Source organism: Capra hircus, chromosome 10, assembly GCF_001704415.2.
Source record: "Capra hircus breed San Clemente chromosome 10, ASM170441v1, whole genome shotgun sequence".
Lineage (NCBI taxonomy): Eukaryota > Metazoa > Chordata > Mammalia > Artiodactyla > Bovidae > Capra > Capra hircus.
This window is the reverse complement of record NC_030817.1, coordinates 47283102-47303263: the sequence shown is the minus strand read 5'-3', so window position 1 is coordinate 47303263 and position 20162 is coordinate 47283102. Positions and strand designations below refer to the sequence as shown.

The window sequence follows — 20162 nt, the reverse complement described above, 5'->3', positions numbered from 1 at the left end:
ATTATACAACTATAAATTAGTATCAAATTAGAATAAGCAAAAGCCTGCAATGTTTTTATTCATAATAACCCTGAGTACTTCATTAAATGAATTATAGCCATACCCCTAAATTATATTGAAAAATATAAAAATAAGGCCTGTATTTTTAAATCATTCATTCTCTTGCTATAACCTTCAAAATAAAAACAAAACTCGTTTAAACCAGACATGTTTTCTTCATAAACTGGCCTGTGCTTTTATACTTTGATGTATATAGAAGACACAAGGAGTATTTTATTAATAATGCAGACCTCTGGGCCAAATTCACATTTTAACTCCGTAGATTTGGGATGGGGCTCAGAATTTGCATACACATCTAGCAGCCTAGTTGATCCTAATGTCAGTCATCTGGACTTTCTACCTTGTGAAACACTGTGCTTTTCTAACCAATAAGATAACTAATGATGCCTAAATGTGAAGATTTATGTGAAGCCATTCAACGTCACAATAATCTAAGTCCATGCCCCTACCACCGATGCCTAAGAAGCTGAAGTTGATCAGTTCTATGAAGACCTAGAAAATCTCCTAGAATTAACACCAAAAAAAAAAAAAAAAAGATGGTCTATTCATCACTGGGATTGGAATGCAAATTAGGAAGTCAAGAGATATCTGGAATAACAGGCAAGTTTGGCCTTTGGGAGCAAAATGAAGCACAGCAAAGGTTAGCTGAATTCTGCCATGAGAATGCACTGGTCATAGCAAATCCCCTTTTTCAACAACACGAGAGATGACTTTACACATGGACATCACCAAATAATCAATACCCAAATCACACTGATTACATTCTTTGTAGTCAAAGATGGACAAGCTGTATACAGTCAGCGAAAACAATACCTGGAGCTGACTGTGGCTCAGATCATCAGCTTCTCATAGGAACATTCAGTTTAAACTAAAGAAAGCAGGGAAAACCATGAGGCCAGCCAGGTACAACTTGAATCAAATTCCCTATGAATATGCAGTGGAGGTAATGAATAAATTCAAGGGATTAGATCTGGTAGACAGAGTACCTGAAGAACTATGGACAGAGGTCTGTAATGTTATACAAGAGGCAGTGAACAAAACCATCCCAAAGAAAAAGAAAAGCAAGAAGGCAAAGTGGTTATCTGAGGAGGCCTTACAAATGCAAAAGAAAGAAGAGAAGCGAAAAGCAAGGGAGAAAGGGAAAGGTATATCCAACTAAATGCACGTTTCCAAAGAACAGCATGGAGACACAAGAAGGCTTCTAAAATGAACAGTGTATAAAACAGAAGAAAACCACAGAAGGGGAAAGACTACAGACCTCTTCAGGAAAGTTGGAGACATCAAGAGAACGTTTTGCCCAAAGATGGGCAAAATAAAGGACAAAAACGGTAGAGACCTAGTAGATGCTGAAGAGATCAAGAAGAGATGGAAATGCACATAAAAACTGTGCAAAAAAGATCCAAAGAACCAGATTGCTACGATGGTGTGGTCAGCCACCCAGAGCCAGACATTCTGGAGAACAAAGTCAGGTGGGCCTTAGGAAGCACTGCTGTTAATAAAGCTCATGGATATTACAGAATTCCAGTAGAGCTATTCAAAACCATAAAGGATGATGCCATCAAGGTGTTACATTAAATATGTCAGCAAATCTGGAAGACCTAGCAGTGGCCACAGGACTGGAAAAGGTCAATCCTCATCCCAGTTCCCAAGAAGGGTAGTTACTAAAGAATGTGCTATCCATCGAATGATTGACCTCATCCCCATGTTAGTAAGGTCGTACTTAAAATCATGAATGCTAAGCTTCAGCGTTATGCTAACCAAGAGCTTCCAGATGCCCAACCTGGATTTAGAAAAGGAAGAGGAACCAAAGATCAAATTGTCAACATTCGCTGGATCACAGAGAAAGCTGGGGAATTCCAGAAAAACATCTATCTCTGTTTCATTGACTACGTAGCAAAGCCTTTGACTGCATGGATCATAATAAACTGTGGAAAGCTCCTAAAGAGATGGGGATACCAGAACATCTTGCCTGTCTCCTGAAAACCCTGTATGCAGGCCAAGAAGTGGCAGTCAGAAACCTGCATGGAACAACTGATTGGTTCAAGACTGAGAAAGAAGTAAGACAGGGTTGTTTGTTGTCACCCTGTTTGTTTAATTTATAAGCTGAGCACATCATGAGAAATGTTTGGTTGGATGAGTTACAAGCTGGAATCAAGATAGGCAGGAGAAACATCAATAACCTCAGATATGATGCTGATACCACTCTAATGGCAGAAAGTGAAGAGAAACTAAAGAGTTTCTTGATGAGGGTGAAGGAGGAGAGTGAAAGAGTCAGCTTAAAGCTAAATATTTAAAAAAAAATAAGACCATAGCATCTGGCCCCATTATCTTAGGGAAAATAGAGGGGTGGAAGTAGTGACAGATTTCCTCTTCTTGGGCTCTAAAGTCACTGCAGATGGTAACTGCAGCCATGAAATCAGAAGACGCTTGCTTCTTGGCAGGAAAGCTATGTATGACAGTGTATTGAAAAGCAGAGACATTACTCTGCTGACAAAGATCCATATAATCAAGGCTATGGTCTTCCCAGTGGTCACACACGGTTGTGAGAGCTGGACTTTAAAGAAGGTGAAACGCCAAGGAACTGATGCCTTTGAACTATGGTGCTGGAGAAGACTCCTGAAAGTCAGCTGGACAGCAAGGCGATCAAACCAGTCCATCTTAAGGGAAATCTGAATACTTGTTGGAAGGACTGGTACTGAAGCTGAAACCCAGATTCTGGTCATCTGATGTGAACAGATGACTCACTGAAAAGTCCCTCATGCTGAGAAAGATCAAGGGCAGAAGGTGAAGAGGGCATCAGAGAATGAGATAGCTGGATGACATCACTGATGCAATGGAAATGAACTTGGGCAAACTTCGGGGAATGGTAAGGGACAGAGAGGCCTGGCATGCTGCAGTCTATGGGGTTGCAAAGAGTCAGACATGCCTGGGAGACTGAACAACAACAAATGTGAAGATACACATGCAAATAAAGAAACACGCATCAATGGAAATCTCATCAAATTAGACAACTGCAAACATTGGCCGACTCAATGGACATGAGTTTGAGCAGATTCCAGGAGACAGAGAAGGACAGGGAACCCTGGCGTGCCGCAGTTCATGGGGTTGCAAAGAGTCGGACATGACTGAGTGACTACATAACAACAACAACAAACATCGGCCACTAAGGTCACACCTTGCTATCCAAGTGAGTTCACGTAAAACATAGACTCAGTGGTATGAGAAACAAATGCCTTCAGGAATTTTGGAATGATTTGGAATTTTGACTCCTTAAGGAATCTTAGTAAGCAAAAAATCTTATCAAAATTATCAAAATCTGAGTAAATATAATCATAAAGTACAGATTCCTAAGAGAGGGATGATATTCAGGTTTATTCGAGCTAGGTTTTCACAGAAAAAAAAAGTGACTCTAAACTCTGACACTATAAATAAAAAGCAAAGCAAAGACATTTTTATACTTAGAAGACTCAATTTAGCCCATAATTTAAAATTTATTTTTGGCATAAGTAAATATATTCCCTCTACTTCCTTTAATACTGTAACAAAAAAGGAACCAAAAATCTCTGTATATTTTTAATGGTATATGATTAAAGATGACTCTGGGAAACTTTGATTGCATGATTTTATAATGTATCTTTTAATACCATATTCTAATGTATGATATTTGGTAAATGTAAAAACATTTTTGATTAAAAATAAATTCTTTCAAATAACTTTTAATTAGCATTTCTCAGCAGATATTTGTCTTCATTCCATGGTCATTTATCAAGTGGCCTACCCCAGCTCAAGGGCACAGTCTTGAAACAAGTTATTAATCTCCTTACCTTTAGGAAATCTACTCTGCCTTCAAGAAAAGTCCAAAGAATAAGAGAAAACAGCTCAAAGCCACCCAAGATGAAATAAGGATTTTATATGTTAAGAGAGCAGATCTAGTACTGAGCTATCAGAAGAAACAAAAGAGCAAAGTCTCTACAGATGTTCACCATGATACACTCTAGCATCAGGCAGAAAATGTGGATATAAGGGAAAAAAGGAAAACAAAAGTGCAACAGCAAACCTGATGGTGTTATCACTGCACAACAGAGAGAATCAGTTTCTCCACATTTAGGAGAAATTTGCGGCAGGTGAATATTGGTGGTAATGAAACATAAAAGGATAAAAATTAGAGTATTTACATGTATTTATTCTATAACTAGAATTTCAATTGGATTACACACAAGCTTTTTGACCTTGTCTTGACCAGTATGGAAAATGAGAAATAATAAAACCAGTTTTCCATATTAAGCCTGAATGTACTTCATGGTTTGTCTATTTCTGCTATTCCTACAGTATTTCAGGTATGACCAATAAGTCAAAATACTCTCTTCATTAAGCAGACTGCAAATGCCTGGTTGGCAGAGTCAGCTGTTATTTTGGTTGTATAGCTCTCAGTGTGCGGGTGTGAAATAAACCCTAAAGATGCAACATTAAACGTGGACTGGGTCTTGGATATATGTAACAATATGCCCTTATTTTATATATGAGGAAACTTTAGACCCAAGGAAATTAGATAATTTGCCCAAGGTCTCATAGCTAGTAGAGTCTGGGTAAGTTGTTCATTTCAGACTCTTCTAGAACAGCCATGAATTTTAATTCATCTGTTTTACTACCTTTCCAGTTCCAGTTCAGTCGCTCAGTCGTGTCCGACTCTTTGTGACCCCATGAACGGCAGCACGCTAGGCCTCCCTGTCCATCACCAACTCCTGGAGTCCACCCATGTCCATTGAGTCGGTGATGCCATCCAAACATCTCGTCCTCTATCATCCCCTTCTTCTCCTTCCCTCAATCTTTCCCAGCATCAGGGTCTTTTCAAATGAGTCAGCTCTTTGCATCAGGTGGCCAAATTATTGGAGTTTCAGCTTCAACATCAGTCCTTCCAATGAACATCCAGGACTGATCTCCTTTAGGATGGACTGGTTGGATCTCCTTGCAGTCCAAGGGACCCTGAAGAGTCTTCTCCAACACCACAGTTCAAAAACATCAATTCTTCTGCACTCAGCTTTCCTTATAGTCCAACTCTCACATCCATACATGACTACTAGAAAAATCATAGCCTTGACTAGACAGACCTTTGTTGACAAAGTAATGTCTCTGCTTTTTAATATGCTGTCTAGGTTGGTCATAACTTTCCTTCCAAGGAGTAAGCGTCTTCATTTCATGGCTGCAATCACCCTACCTGCCTTAATTCATCTGCATAGAATTTATAAATTCTATGCATGACAGCATAGACTTAGGTTATTTAAGAAAATGGGCTTGTTCTCTTAAATGCTGCATTAAATTTGTTAAATCTAGCATACACAACTATTTTGAAAGTATACTTTTGGGGCCAAATCCTTATAGTTAAAAAGTCACAATGGAATATATTTAATATGAGCTCTTTGACATTCTTTTAAGTTGGGGGGATGGCATTTTTCTAAGACAGTAGAAAGAGGAAATTTTTCTACATCAAATAAAAATAAATTTGAGGGAAATATTTGTTTCCATATTGAAATAATTACACTCTATGGGGCTGAAACTAAAAATTTATACTATCATTGAATTGATGTTTATTGAGAAAAGCAGAAAATACTTCTATAGCTTAAGTCTGTCATTGTCATGAGAGTATAAGCTGTACTTCAAACAGTTTATGTTTCCTTAACTTTAGCTGCATAAAATCCATTTATTAACAAAAAAATGTACTTACTGATTCAGGACAGGAGTATAGGCAGTTTTATCCTCATCAATAATAGTGACCATCAGTGTAATAAGCTGGGGCCAAAAATCCAAATTCTTGGTGGTTGGTCCCTGATCTTCCCGAGGAATGTCCTGTTTCTTACTCTGCTCAGGTCGGGCAACATGCAAAATAAAAGGTTAAAGGGCATGACTTTAGTTAGAAATCACTTTCAAACAGGAGGATCAGATGAAGAGAGTTGTGAACAACTCTCAGATCATGCGAGCCAAGGTTAGTACATTCAGGTTTTCTCCCTTCATTGAATGGCATCCCAAGAATTATTATTATAGAATTTATACCTTTAATGTGACTTCTTCCAAGGCCAAAGTTTGAATTTTGTGTGTACAATGGTGTGTGTTTAAAATTTGTCCTGCCTAAGCAGTTTTTCAAAAGTCACACTGGTTTTGTGGGCAGAACTCAAGAAAGGCTGTCTGGTTACCAAGTCAGTACTGTTAAATTCTACAGATATATATAAAGTTACATGAATGGACTAGAACCCTCTCATTCCACTACAAATACATCTACGTTAACTCTAACTTTGTAAGTCTTTTTTTATGTGCATATAGGTATATTTAAGTCACACTGGAATCCTTCTGAATTTCTCACACTGAATGACTTCTCCACTGTAACCTCTAGAAGGAGTGTCACCTTAATGATCTAAATTTACAGTGAGATCAAAATAGTATAATACTCTTGAATGTTTCACATATCAACTTCATACTCAACACATGCAATTCTTTTGAACATATAGGTGAATTATTCTGGTTGTTTTGTTTCATTGGGTATTCTTCTTACAGCACTTCTTTTACATTTCCTTTTTAAAATTAGGAAAAAAAAGATGAAGATGGAGACAATTTTCACTCAAGTATATAAGTGGGAAGCATATGGCTTTCTTGACTATTTTTGCTGAAGTATTTATAAGCTTGTAGGTCCAGGATATTTGAAAACTCCAACTGGTAGCTCAGGAAATTCATGGTCTCTCATACAAAAGGTGGATTAGATTTTATTTGGTCCAATCATTTGGCTTCCCTGATGGCTCAGTGGTAAAGTATTCACTTGTAATGCAGGAGATGTGGATTTAATCCCTGGGTTAGGAAGATCCCCTGGAGAAGGAAATGGCAACCCATTCCAGGATTCTTACCTGGAAAATCCCATGACAGAGCAGCCTGGCAGGCTACAGTCCCTGGGTCACAAAAGAGTCGGACATGACTTAGCAACTAAACAACAAGAATCATTTGTCTTACTCAACTACTGTGTCTTTTCCAAAGATCAGCCAACCTCTGCTGAATGACTATATGCATATCTTTTAATGATGCCCAACATATGTAACCAGATTTAGATGAGTCATCACACTATTATTGTTCTTGCTGAAGTTAAATATAACCCTGTGTTGTTAGACTTCATACAAAGACTATAATGTACCTTCAGGAACTTAAATTTTCCAAGGGTACTTCCAAGTGCTATTAATTTACCTTTAAGCTCAAAATGTAACATATTAAAAGCTGAAGACCGAGATTAGTCAAAAGACTAGTGGGTAGCATATATTACTTCAAACTGCCAGAATGAACTAAAAGGAGTCTTCAAAGGATCTTAATAAACCTTATGCATCTGGCCCCTGAAAACCACCTGAAACTCTGCAGCCTTCCTCTTTTAATTCCTCAGGTACACCAAGGCACATCAGAAGACGTTTAAGAAGAAAAAGGCAGAAATACAGGCAAACAAATGTCTAATTTCTCCAATTATTAAGTTACATTGTCCATGGAAGCTTGTCTTTTATGAACAGGAATTTATTATGGCCACAGTAAGGTACTTATTTATTCATTACATTAAACTCAATAGACTTCCCTCTCTATGATGTAGTCAGAAATCCAGAGAACCTGGTGAGCTGTAAAGATTGTAAGTAAAATTAGTTCTGATGGCCATGGTGAACTATATGAGAACACTATCATTAATCATCTTGATGTGTATACAGCCAAACTATATGCCTAACTTGTTTCAAGTAATGTGATTAAATAAAAGTAAATGACTATGAAAGACATGTCTACCACCAGAGTCCCTTATCATCATTTTGCAAAGAGCAAACTGGGAAAGGGGAAAGACCAAAGCAGTTGAATACATGTTAATTCCAAAGTCCCTTAACTGTCACAAAATATATTTCCATTCTTTTTTTTTTAATTTTTTTTTTACTTTATTGTACTTTACAATACTGTATTGGTTTTGCCATACATTGACATGAATCCACCACGGGTGTACATGCGTTCCCAAACATGAACCCCCCCTCCCACCTCCCTCCCCATAACATCTCTCTGGGTCATCCCTGTGCACCAGCCCCAAGCATGCTGTATCCTGCATCAGACATAGACTGGCGATTCGTTTCTTACATGATAGTATACATGTTTCAATGCCATTCTCCCAAATCATCCCACCCTCTCCCTCTCCCTCTGAGTCCAAAAGTCCATTCTATACATCTGTGTCTCTTTTGCTGTCTTGCATACAGGGTCATCATTGCCATCTTTCTAAATTCCATATATATGTGTTAGTATACTGAATTGGTGTTTTTCTTTCTGGCTTACTTCACTCTGTATAATCGGCTCCAGTTTCATCCATCTCATTAGAACTGATTCAAATGTATTCTTTTTAATGGCTGAGTAATATTCCATTGTGTATATGTACCACAGTTTCCTATCCATTCATCTGCTGATGGACCTCTAGGTTGTTTCCATGTCCTGGCTATTATAAACAGTGCTGCGATGAACATTGGGGTACACATGTCTCTCTCTATTCTGGTTTCCTCGGTGTGTATGCCCAGCAGTGGGATTGCTGGATCACAAGGCAGTTCTATTTGAAATTTTTTAAGGACTCTCCACACTGTTCTCCATAGTGGCTGTACTAGTTTGCATTCGTTTCTTAATACCACTAAAGGATTATAGCTGCTAACATTATTTTGCATAAAATTCTATATGATGCATCAGAATAAACCAAACGATGCTGTCATTAGTTTTTATGTATCACATACTGGTATCACAAACCACGCTTTATGTATTTTACTGGTGTATTTTAATAGATTGCATGTTTAAAAGGATGGAGTACAACCATGTGTTTGGTTGGCCAAAACATTCTTATGTCTTGTGGAAAAATGCAAACGAACCTTTTGACCAACCCAATACATAAGAATACTCACTTGACTGCTTAGGAATTCAGTTGTTCTAAGTTGTTGTTTAGTTGCTAAGTCATGCCCAACTCTTTGTGACCTCGTGGACTGTGTTCTGCCAGGCTCCACTGCCCATGTGATTTCCCAGGCAAGAATACTGGAGTAGGCTGCCATTTCCTCCTCCAGGGGATCTTCCTGACCCAGGGATCAAACCCACATCTCTTGCACTGGCCAGTGGATTCTTCCACTAAGCCACCATGGAACACTTTATTACTATTTGAGAATTTTACTACAGCATTTGAAATTATGGTTAGAAAAATTAATATAATGGCAGTGGAAATTCTGAAAGCTAGTAACAAGTCTATTAATTATTTATCAAAACCTCTATTAATTACTATTTTTCATAAGAAAAATACTTAAAATACATATTTATATTGTATACAGGTTTAATATATAATTTAACCTAAACAGCTAAAATATAATAGGTTTATAAAAGTATGACTTAGTATGTCAATTTGAACTTTGCCATTAGTTTTATAGTGACTAAAAATTATCTTGTTAACAGATGATTGAGGAAAGATACATGAAAGAAAGATTGTGAGAGCATAATGGGGAGATAATTTTTTAAAAGTAGAAAGTTACCAGAGTGTAGGATCAACTGAGAAAAGCTTCTAGTTGTTATGTTGATTAAGGATATTCCAATACAAGAAGCTTGTACAGACGAGCTGATAAGATGTACATTATACTTCACAATATCAAAGAAGAAAATATGAAGATACTCCATTAAGAAGAGATCGATATACAGAGAGAACCATTACATGAAAAAAATTTGAAATAACAGATGCTATCTTCACGGTGGTAGGAGGGAGCAACACTTCTAGGGTTGCTATGAAGTATTTCTGTGCCATCCCATGTACTTGTGCTATAAGCATATTTTGAAACACCTCTTCTAAGGAGTTGGCCAGACAAGGGTTGGGGGAAGATTTTAGTAAAATGATGCCAGGATAGGATATTTAAATACAAAAGCACACAAAGCTAAATAGAGAATTACTAGTAATGTAAGGCTTTAGGTTTTTGACAAGTTTCTCTAAGGATGTTAATGAGTATCTTATAAGTATACACACACACACACACACGGTCCATGCTCAAATTGAGGAAATGTCTGCTTAAACAAATAAATTATTTCCAGACTTCTTGTAGTAAGATGTTAATACGCATCTCTAAGACAGTGGTTTCCAAACCTTAGTGTTTCTTAGCATTACTGGGAAGGTGTGCTAAAACACAGACTAGTAGGCTCTACACCCAGAGTTCCTGATTCAGCAGGTCTAGGGTGACGCTTAAGACTTTGCATATATAATGAAGTCTCAAGAAATTCTGATGCTATTGAGAATCAGCACCAGTTGAGAATTAACTGGGACAGTTTGAGAATCAATACTCTGAAAGTTATCAACTGACCATTACTCTCTCAAATGCATTTGAACTCGATAGAGCCCTTCACCTCTCTCCTATTCCCCACATTCAATCTTGTAAAACCTTCCACAGAAAAAGTGTTCCTCTGAGTATACTTTGGGAAACAAAAGGCTAGAGAGATGCAAGTATCAAATACTGAAGGACCTTTTTTTTCATACAAAGGAATTTGCATTTAGACTAAATTTAATTATATGATTTTAAACACAGGAATGCATCCTTACCATTGTGTTTTTAGAAAATGATTTGGCAGTAGCAGGAAGTTTAATAAAGTTACACTTATGAAATAGCTAATAAATAAAATTGATAGGCTTATGAAAATACTTATGAAATAGTTAAATAAAAGAAATATAATTCATTATATAAATGGTGAGAAAAAAAGAGAGAGAGGGAGAAGTCAATGGAACCATCCAGAAGGTAACCAGGTAAACCAATCGGTAGTTTAGGAAGCACCCTGAACTACTGGCACAGCTTGAGGACTTCCAGGATGTGTGTGGCAGCTAAAATTATGGAGTAAACAAGATTACTCAAACAGAGCAAGAGAGGAGACCACACAGCCAGAGGCAAAACCTTGGGGAGAAAGTCTGAAAAAAGGATATCATTTTATGAAAGAGAAGCACAGATAGGGGAGTGAGGTCCCTACTGAAATGAGAGAAACTGGTATCCAGAGTTAACGTGGGAGGATTACCCTCAAATGTAAATGAAGAGCATGGTCAGGAGATAAAGATTCTTGCAGGTAAATCTCATTGATGATGAGGAAGGAGAGCAAGGAATTTTTATCTTGAGATAAGAGAAGTAAGGAGCAAATGTTTGAAACAGCTTTCTCAAGGAACAAGAGCAGACCTTGAGTTGGACTCAGAATGGACCTGCCAGGGAGCTCGGGAGCGCTGGTGAGGGTGGGTCCTTGAGCGTCTAGGACCATCATGAGTTCCCTCCAGGACTGGATTCAGAAATCAAGGAAACAGTGCTGGATTTACTGCTGGAGGGCCATGCAGTCAGAAAGGGATTTAAGTGTTTGACAAGAATGGCTGGAGCTCTGAAACAAATATGTATTATGGTCCAGAGGAAGGAAGAAGAGAAATGAGAGGGATGATGGAGGAGTAGATCTAGAGAGAGGAGGGACGAGAAAGGAAGGGCAGCAGACTATGGGAGCAGGATGTTTGTGTCCAGGTGTTCAGGTCATGGAGGCAGGAACAGAGATCAGGTAAAGGGCTCCAGTTGCAGTTCATGGGGTTGCAAAGAGTCAGACACAACCGAGCAAAAGGGCTCCAGAGTGGAGGTTGAGAAGAGCTAAGAAAAGATTCCTCAGGTAACATAATGAAGTTGTGACATCTGCATGCATGCAGTGGCTGACTGCAGTAGTGTACAGATGAAGATGGTTTTTGCTCAAGGCAGCTAAGTGATGTCTTGAAAGTTTTGGCAACAAGGCTTACAGGCAATAGGAATTAGGAAAATCAGGACAGAGTGGATAAAAAGACACAAAAGAAAATGAAACAGTAGTGAGCCTGAATATATACTATCATGTAAGAATCGAATCACCAGTCTATGTCCGATGCAGGATACAGCATGCTTGGGGCTGGTGCACGGGGATGACCCAGAGGGATGTTGTGGGGAGGGAGGTGGGAGCGGGGTTCATGTTTGGGATCGCATGTACACCCGTGGTGGATTCATATCAATGTATGGCAAAAACCAATATGGTATTATAAAGCAAAATAAAGTAAAAATAAAAAATTTTAAAAATAAAAAAAATTAAAAAAAATAAAAATAATAAAAAATAATAAAAAAAGAAATAAGCTTTAAAATATAACAAGAGGCTGGCAAACTGTTAATAGTATTAAAACATGAACTAGATAGCTCTTATACAATAAGCTTGCACTTTCCCCTGACTCTGAGTTGGCTGTTTATCTTCTCATGTTTTGGGGATAAGGACATGTTAGCCCTAGTAGATGACAGGTTAGAAAAACTGGAACTTTTTAAATGGTTTTGGAAGCAGAACATAAAGCTACAGATGTTCAGGGGTTTTGAGATGTCTGTGACGCAATGTGGACAGTTTATCACCCAGCAAGAAGAACATTTATACTGGCCTACACTCAGGCAGTATGAGACATGATTACTCTAGGTACAGTTCCCATAGCCCAGGGAAAGCAGGTGGAATGCTTTTTACATGAGTGGAGTCATCTTTCTTGCTTCTCTCCCCCAGATACTATTCCCTCCCCTTTTTGTTGTTTAGTAAGCCGTGTCTGACTCCTTTGCGACCCCATGGACTATAGCCTGCCAGGGTCCTCTGTCCATGGGATTTCCCAGGTAATAATAATGGAGTGGGTTGCCATTTCCTTCTCCAAGGGATCTTCCCAACCCAGGGATCGAACCCAAGTCTCCTATACTGGCAGGTGGATTCTTTACCACTGAGCAACCAGGGAAGCTCATACTTTCCTTTACTGTCTAATAATACTTATACCACCTCCAAAAGCAGCAACAGAGGTGTCTTTCCAGTTCATTCCATGGTCAATCCTCACAACAAAACTGTCAGCCTTAAAGACTGAATATGGTCTTTAAGACTACACATGATAGAAATCTGACCCACAATCTCCATAGCAACCAGACTGGAAGTCAAACCACAACCTCTGCAACAGTCAGCCCAGAATGGTTAGGACTCGGTCAATGATCCCAGCTTCCTTACGCTTTGTATTCACCTCAAACTTACACTGTCACAAGTCATTTTTGTTGTGGGCTTTAAAATCTATTTATACAATAAATTATAGCAGTAGGAATATAAACTCTGCTCCAGCTATCCCAGCAAGGCAAAAATGACAAATCTTTGTCTGTGATGAAAGTAAACTCAAGTTGATGTAGATGTAGCCAGAATAGTCAGGGCTGTTCATTCTGTGTAGGATCGTGATCCAGTTCATTAGAGAATCCAGGCACTAAGTCTCATTCAGAATAACTTCCCAGAGTCTCTCTCATTCACAACCAATATTTAAGTGACTTGCTATGTATTAGTAAAATTCCATGGTGAAGGAGGCATTTTTGACAGTGGCATTAAAAATTAATAGTGGAAAAACCTTTGAAGTAGGTAGATAAAAGGTGTTAAACTTGAAAATGGTCTAAGTGATGAACTAAACTTTGCTATAGGCAAAAAAGTTTTTTTTTAAATAAGTAATGGGAAATGTTGGCACCATCTTAAAATAGATACCCTATTTATATTAGATCTTAAGATATATAAGGAGACAGGTCATCAGTTATAAATACTAATGCTTCCATGTAACAATGACTTTCAAACTTTTTGACTAGACACAGGGATCATGAACCCTGTTTATCAATAACTTAATTTGTATCTTTATGCCTTAACAAAAAAATCTATTTTTTGCCATTTAACTGAGCCTCCTTCTAGTTAGGTGACTCCTAGTTTCTTCAGGCCAACAAGCTCCAGTCATATTAGACCTGAAACTTTCCTTGACTTTCACTATAAAGCTTTTCCACATTCCTGCCTGCCTTTGAGTCTCTGCCACATAAAAGTGATTTTGGCTGTCTTCCCTGTTTTAGCAAGATCTGAATAAACAGCCTCTGTTAGTTCTCATTTGGGTGATCTTCAATGATTTTCAAATATCAAAGCCAAACATTAAAACCCTCACTTCAGAGATGAAGAAACTGAGGGTTAACTTATTTCTGATCTCCTCTTTGTTACTGAAAACAGAACACGTAGATCACATTTAAAACACATAGCTTTGGTTTGCTCTTTATATCCTGACTCCAAGACCTGGTTATGTAGTTTATAGACACAGATGACAAACATTACTTCCCACCAATGATAATGGGCTGATTTTTATTCTTAGTTCTCTATCTTGAATGAGAATGAACACTTTCAGAAAATAAAGTTATCAATGCTTATGTGAAATCCCTGCACATGCCCTGTGTTCTTGAGACTCTCACAACTGCTTAGCATTCATCTGCAGTTTGAGAGCTATAGGCACAAAGAAGGTTTGGTTCTAAGTTAATTGCCAATTGTTCTCCCCTCCATTTTAGAGCTTTTTTTTTAACCATGTTTAGTGAAGTATAGTTAATTTACAATGTTGTGTTAGTTTGAGGTGTATGGGATTAATATTAAACAACAGATATAAATACAAATATAGATATCTATTCTTTTTCAGATTTTTTTTACATTATAGGTTATTACAAGACATTGAATATAGTTCCCTGTGATATATAACAGGTCCTTGTTGTTTATCTATTTCATATAGAACATTGTGTAAATGTTAATCCCAAACTCCTAACTTATAGAGCTTTCTTAATTGATATTGCTTTATTATTAGTATCCAATGTCCCAAAAGTTCTTGCTAAACTTTCTATTTAGTCTGTACAGTTCATATGACTGCAATTCCTTTATTTATTTCTCCCAATTAGTATTGGTTTGCTGCTGCTGCTGCTAAGTCGTTTCAGTCGTGTCCGACTCTGTGCGACCCCATAGACAGCAGCTCCCCAGGCTCCCCCGTCCCTGGGATTCTCCAGGCAAGAACACTGGAGTGGGTTGCCATTTCCTTCTCCAATGCATGAAAGTGAAAGTGAAAGTGAAGTCACTCGTGGCCGGCTCTTAGTGATCCCAGGGACTGCAGCCTATCAGGCTCCTCTGTCCATGGGATTTTCCAGGCAAGAGTACTGGAGTGTGTTGCCATTGTAATTCCACTCAATTTTGGGCAGGATGGATGACCAGACATGGACATAATAGGAAATCCAGAAAATGCAGTTCCCAACACTTCATAGAATCTCACTCTGCTTGCTCGAATATAGGAAACCATCAAAATGATACATGGTATCCTGAATAACTTTACTAAAATTGCTTATCTTGGTAATTCTGGAAGGCTAAATTCTTATTTGATTACACTTAAGGAAAATGATGTGAATCTCTGATCATGGTGTAAAGGGGTAGATAGGAAGTAAAAAAAAAAAGAGAAGGTGTGAAAATATTTCATGGAGGCTTTCACCTTTTAGAAGAGGAAGAAAATAAAAGAGGAGAAAGACTGAAGATGTATTAACTGTTAACCGTATGAGAACCTTGGTTAGCACATCAGAGACTTCTACAATTATTTTTCAGCACAAAGGCATTCAACTGGATTCCAGGATCCTGCATTTGGAGTAAAATCAACTAGACTCTCCACAGACAAGATAAAAGAGAAAGAGATAAAGAAGTTTAAATCAACACATAAGTAAATGCGTATCATTTTTGCTCACTTCTTAGTAGCCAAGAGCTCACAGACCTACCCACATTGCTGTACCTCTTTTCTTTGTTCTTGAGTCACACTGTCTTAATAGTACTGGAAAGGCTACAGAAACATCTACTGTATTTTATAGATGAGCAAACAGCCTAACAGAGGAGGCAACTGAGCTTGACATAGTTTAAAGTGGTCCCAAGGTCACAGGGAAGACTCTTGAAAGTCCCTTGGACTGTAAGGAGATCAATCCAGTCAATCCTAAAGGAATCAACCCTTAATATTCATTGGAAGAACTGATGCTGAAGCTGAAGTTCCCATACCACCTGATGTGAAGAGCCGACACAGTGGGAAAGAAGCTGATGCTGGGAAAGATTGCGGGCAGGAGGAGAAGAGGAAACAGAGGGTGAGATGGTTGGATGGGACACTGACTCAATGAATATGAGTTTGTGCAAACTCCAGGAGACAGTGGAAGACAGAGGAGCCGGGCGTGCTGCAGTCCATGGGGTCACAAAGAGTCAGACACAACTTAGCCACTAACCAACAAGATCACAGAAGGTCACAAAATCAGAAAACTAAGACCTTGAAAAGAGAGACTACCTCATTCAACCTCTCTTCTAAAGTTAAAAATTACTCAGTTAAAAAGCAGAACACAGAGTTGGATTTTGTTTGTTAAGGCATAAAGACAAATTAAGTTATTGATCCACAGGGCTTATGACCCTTTTATCTAATTTAAAGCTTAAAAGTCACTGCTACATAGGAAATTCACATTTGTAACTGAAGACCTAAGTCTCCTTATACATCTTAAAATCTAATAAAAATGGGGCATTCATTTTAAGTGGTGCCAATATTTCCCATTACTTAATTTTTCTTTTTTTTGCCTATGGCAGAGTTCAATTCATCCCTTACTTGGACCATTTCCAAGTTTAACACCTTTTATCTACCTACTTCAAAGGTTTATCCACTATTAATTTTTAATACCATTGTCAAAAATGCCTTCTTCACCACTGAATTTTACTGATATATAGTATGTCACTTAAATGTTGGTCGTGAATGGGAGCGACTCTAGAAATTACTCTGAATGAGACTGATTGCTTGGATTCTCTAATGAGCTGGATTGTGATCATACATGGAATGAATAGCCCTGAGTATTCTGGCTAGGTGTACATTAACTTGAGTTTACTTTCATCACAGATAAAGGTGTGCCATTTTTGCCCTTCTGAAATAGCTGGGGCAGAGTTTATATTCAAACTGCCATACTTTAGTATATAAATAGCTTTTAAAATCCATAGTAAAAAATGCCTTGGGAAATTGTGAATTATAAGTTATGAAGAAAACTTAAAAGAATCACAGCAAGCAGTGAAATCTGAGACTATAACAAAGCTGCCCCTGACATGTGCTTTTCTAAGTCTGATCCACGGGTTACCTACATCAAGATCACCTCAGCTGTTTATTAGAAATACATACATTTGATTTTAGAGTCCTTATGCAGATCTACTAAGTCAAGATAACTAGAGCTATGACCTGGGAGACTGGACTTAATACATACAGCTCTGCTCTCCTGAAATTCTCACACTCCTAGACAGAGTTCACTGCTAAACTGTCAGTAAGTCAGGTAAAAATAGGCCTCATTTCTTTTTTTTTTAAAGGAAGAGTGATACAGTACCTCTCAGATGCTAATACTGGTCATAGGTTGCTAGATTTTGCATTCTGTGTGTAAGAGAAGATTTCTGCTTTATCTTTATGTATGACAAATTTCCAACTACACAGCTCTCTAATTTTAAGAGGAGGTGAAATAACTTCGAGGATATTCATGTGGTGCTCCTTCCAGGTGTTGATATGTTGCTATTTTAATCCTTTTGTAAACATTACTTTTTAAATTAACTCTCCTTAGAAAATTATTGTTGTATCCAAAAAACTTAATTTATGGTTGCTAATTGAAGAAAAAAGTAGAGCACCTGCTATTCTTAATAAGAGTAACTATAAACCTAAAAAATATGTTAACCTAGTTAGGAAAAAAAAAAGGAATTTCCTTGTTTTCTAAAAATATTAGAAATTATTCAATTTCCTTGAATTCTAAAAATATTAGTATTTTTGTATTACAGTATAACAATAAAACAGAATTTTCACTGGGTCCTTTCAGCTTCAGTAAGTCTGAGATATACTGATAGTTAAACTGTCAAAAACACAGTTAAAAGTTTGGATACTCTAAGCGATTTTTAAAATCTCTAAATAGTTCCTTGAATTTCAAAGGACTATAAATGGCTAATGATCGACATATATAACTATAAATTGTCATAACTTTGAATGTAGACCTTAAATATACAAATTACTTAACAACATGAACTAATAGAAAATAATAAAAACATGAAGTCAGAAACTGATATTTTGTTATGAACTTACATCAACTTGTCCACACTTGGGCAAGGAATTAATTTCTTCAAATTTGGATGCTTAAAATTGAAATCAAAGTATATCTATTTAATCCTATTTTTCTGATAGTTCTAGTGAGTATACGAGTAGAACATCTTCAGTAAGAGACATCTATTACTGTAAGAAGTGAATACTCACCTTTAATTAAATTTATGGTAAATGCTCTGCTAATTGACAAGGTTCTTGTTCGAATCCCAAGAGAGACAGTTTCATGAACATAAAATATTCCTACTTTAATGTATAAACTAATAGTTTTGCCTTTTCTCTTTATATGAATTAAACTTGCATTAAGAAGGAAAAATGTAACTGGTCACATCTAGAAAGCACTTATTTTCAATTTAAGATATAAACATTTAAAGAACTAATAGTCTAGAAGGCATTTATTTTCAATTTAAGATATCAATATTTACAAGAACTACCAGCAGTGAGATGACACTCAGGAGCACCATGATGGCTGACTTCAAATACATGGTGGGCTGTGGTATAGAAAGAGATTAGAAGAGAAATTGCATTTGTCTTATTTGGTCAGGAAATGAAACTAGGACTTGTGAGTAAAACTTTCAAGAGAAGATTTTAGTACAACATAAGGAAAAATGTCTAAATATCAGATCTCTACAAATGTTGTAAACCTCCAGTCATTTAAAGGTGTACAAGAAATCCTTTGTTCATCTTGTATTTAAAAATTGACCACAATCTGAGTTTCATTTTAATAGACTTTCTATGATTACATGCCTGTAACTAAATTCATAGAGATGAACACTTAAATTTTGATCACTTGACAGTAAGTTGATTATAAATACTTTTTATTTATAGCTTTATTGATGTGCACAGTTTGATAAGTTTGAACATGTGTATATATCCATGATATGATCACTAAAAGCAAAGTTACAAAGCTAGTAATCACCTCCAAAAGTTTCCTTGTGTCCTTTTCTCCCACAGTAAGAACTCTTGACACTACATCTATCCTCTCAACAAGATTTTTAATGCCCAATACCATATTATTGGTATTAAAAAGCAGAGACATGGAATGGAAACAGTGAGACTATTTTCTTGGGCTCCAAAATCACTGTGGACAGTGACTACAGCCATGAAATTAAAAAGACCCTTGCTTCTTAGAAGAAAAGCAATGACAAATTTAGCATATTAAAAAGCAGAGACATTACTTTGCCTACAAAGGTCCATATAGTCAAAGCTATGGTTTTTCCAGTAGTTATGTGTGGATGTGAGAACTTGACAATAAAAAAAGGCTGAGCATCAGAGACTGATGCCTTCAAACTGTGGTGTTGGAGAAGACTCTACAGAGTCCACTGGAAGGCAAAGAAATCAAACCAGTCAATCCTAAACGAAATTAACCCTGAATATTTACTGAAGACTGATGCTGAAGCTCCAACACTTTGGTAACTAGATGCAAAGAGGTGACTCATTGGAAAAGAGGAAAAGACACTGATGCTGAGAAAGACTGAAGGCAGGAGGAGAAGGGGATGACAGAGGATGAGATGATTGGATGGCATCACTGACTCAATGGACATGAGTCTGAGCAAACTCTGGGAGACAGTGAAGGACAAGGAAGCCTAGTGTGCTCCAGTCCATGGGGTTGCAAAGAGTTGGACACGACTTAGTGACTCAACAACCAACACCACATTACTGGGGCTTCCCAGGTGGCTCAATGGTAAAGAATCTGCCTTCACTGCAGGAGACTCAAGTTCGATCCCTGGGTCAGGAATATCCACTGGAGAAGGAAATGACAATCCACTCCAGTATTCTTGCCTGGAAAACCCCATGGACAGAGGAGCCTAGTGGGTTAGAGTCCATGGGGTCACAAAGAGTTAGACAGGACTCAGTGACTAAACAACAACAAATAACTGCATTATTAACTCTAGGCACTGTGTTGTATGGCAGGTCTCATACCCACCAAGGATATGACTACTGTTTAAAAAGGATAGAATACATTGTATCAGAAAAAAGACAACTATTCATCATATTTGTTTCCCCTTTCCTTGAGTACACAGCTTAACTACTGTGGAGGGCTACAGATGCCTTTACATTCTTTGATAATCCTTTCATTAAAAATTATGCCTATATTGTCTTCCTTTGTATA

The 20162-nt window shown here is 37.5% G+C and overlaps 1 protein-coding gene across 1 annotated transcript in view; it reads right to left on the bottom strand.

Annotated features, from left to right (window-relative positions):
* UNC13C (unc-13 homolog C) overlaps positions 1-20162 on the bottom strand; it is a 678662-nt gene that overhangs the window by 233279 nt on the left and 425221 nt on the right. Inside the window, exon 20 of the mRNA XM_005685753.3 lies at positions 5783-5916. Coding sequence (XP_005685810.2) covers positions 5783-5916 — 134 coding nt within the window. The remainder of the gene's footprint in view (positions 1-5782; positions 5917-20162) is intronic.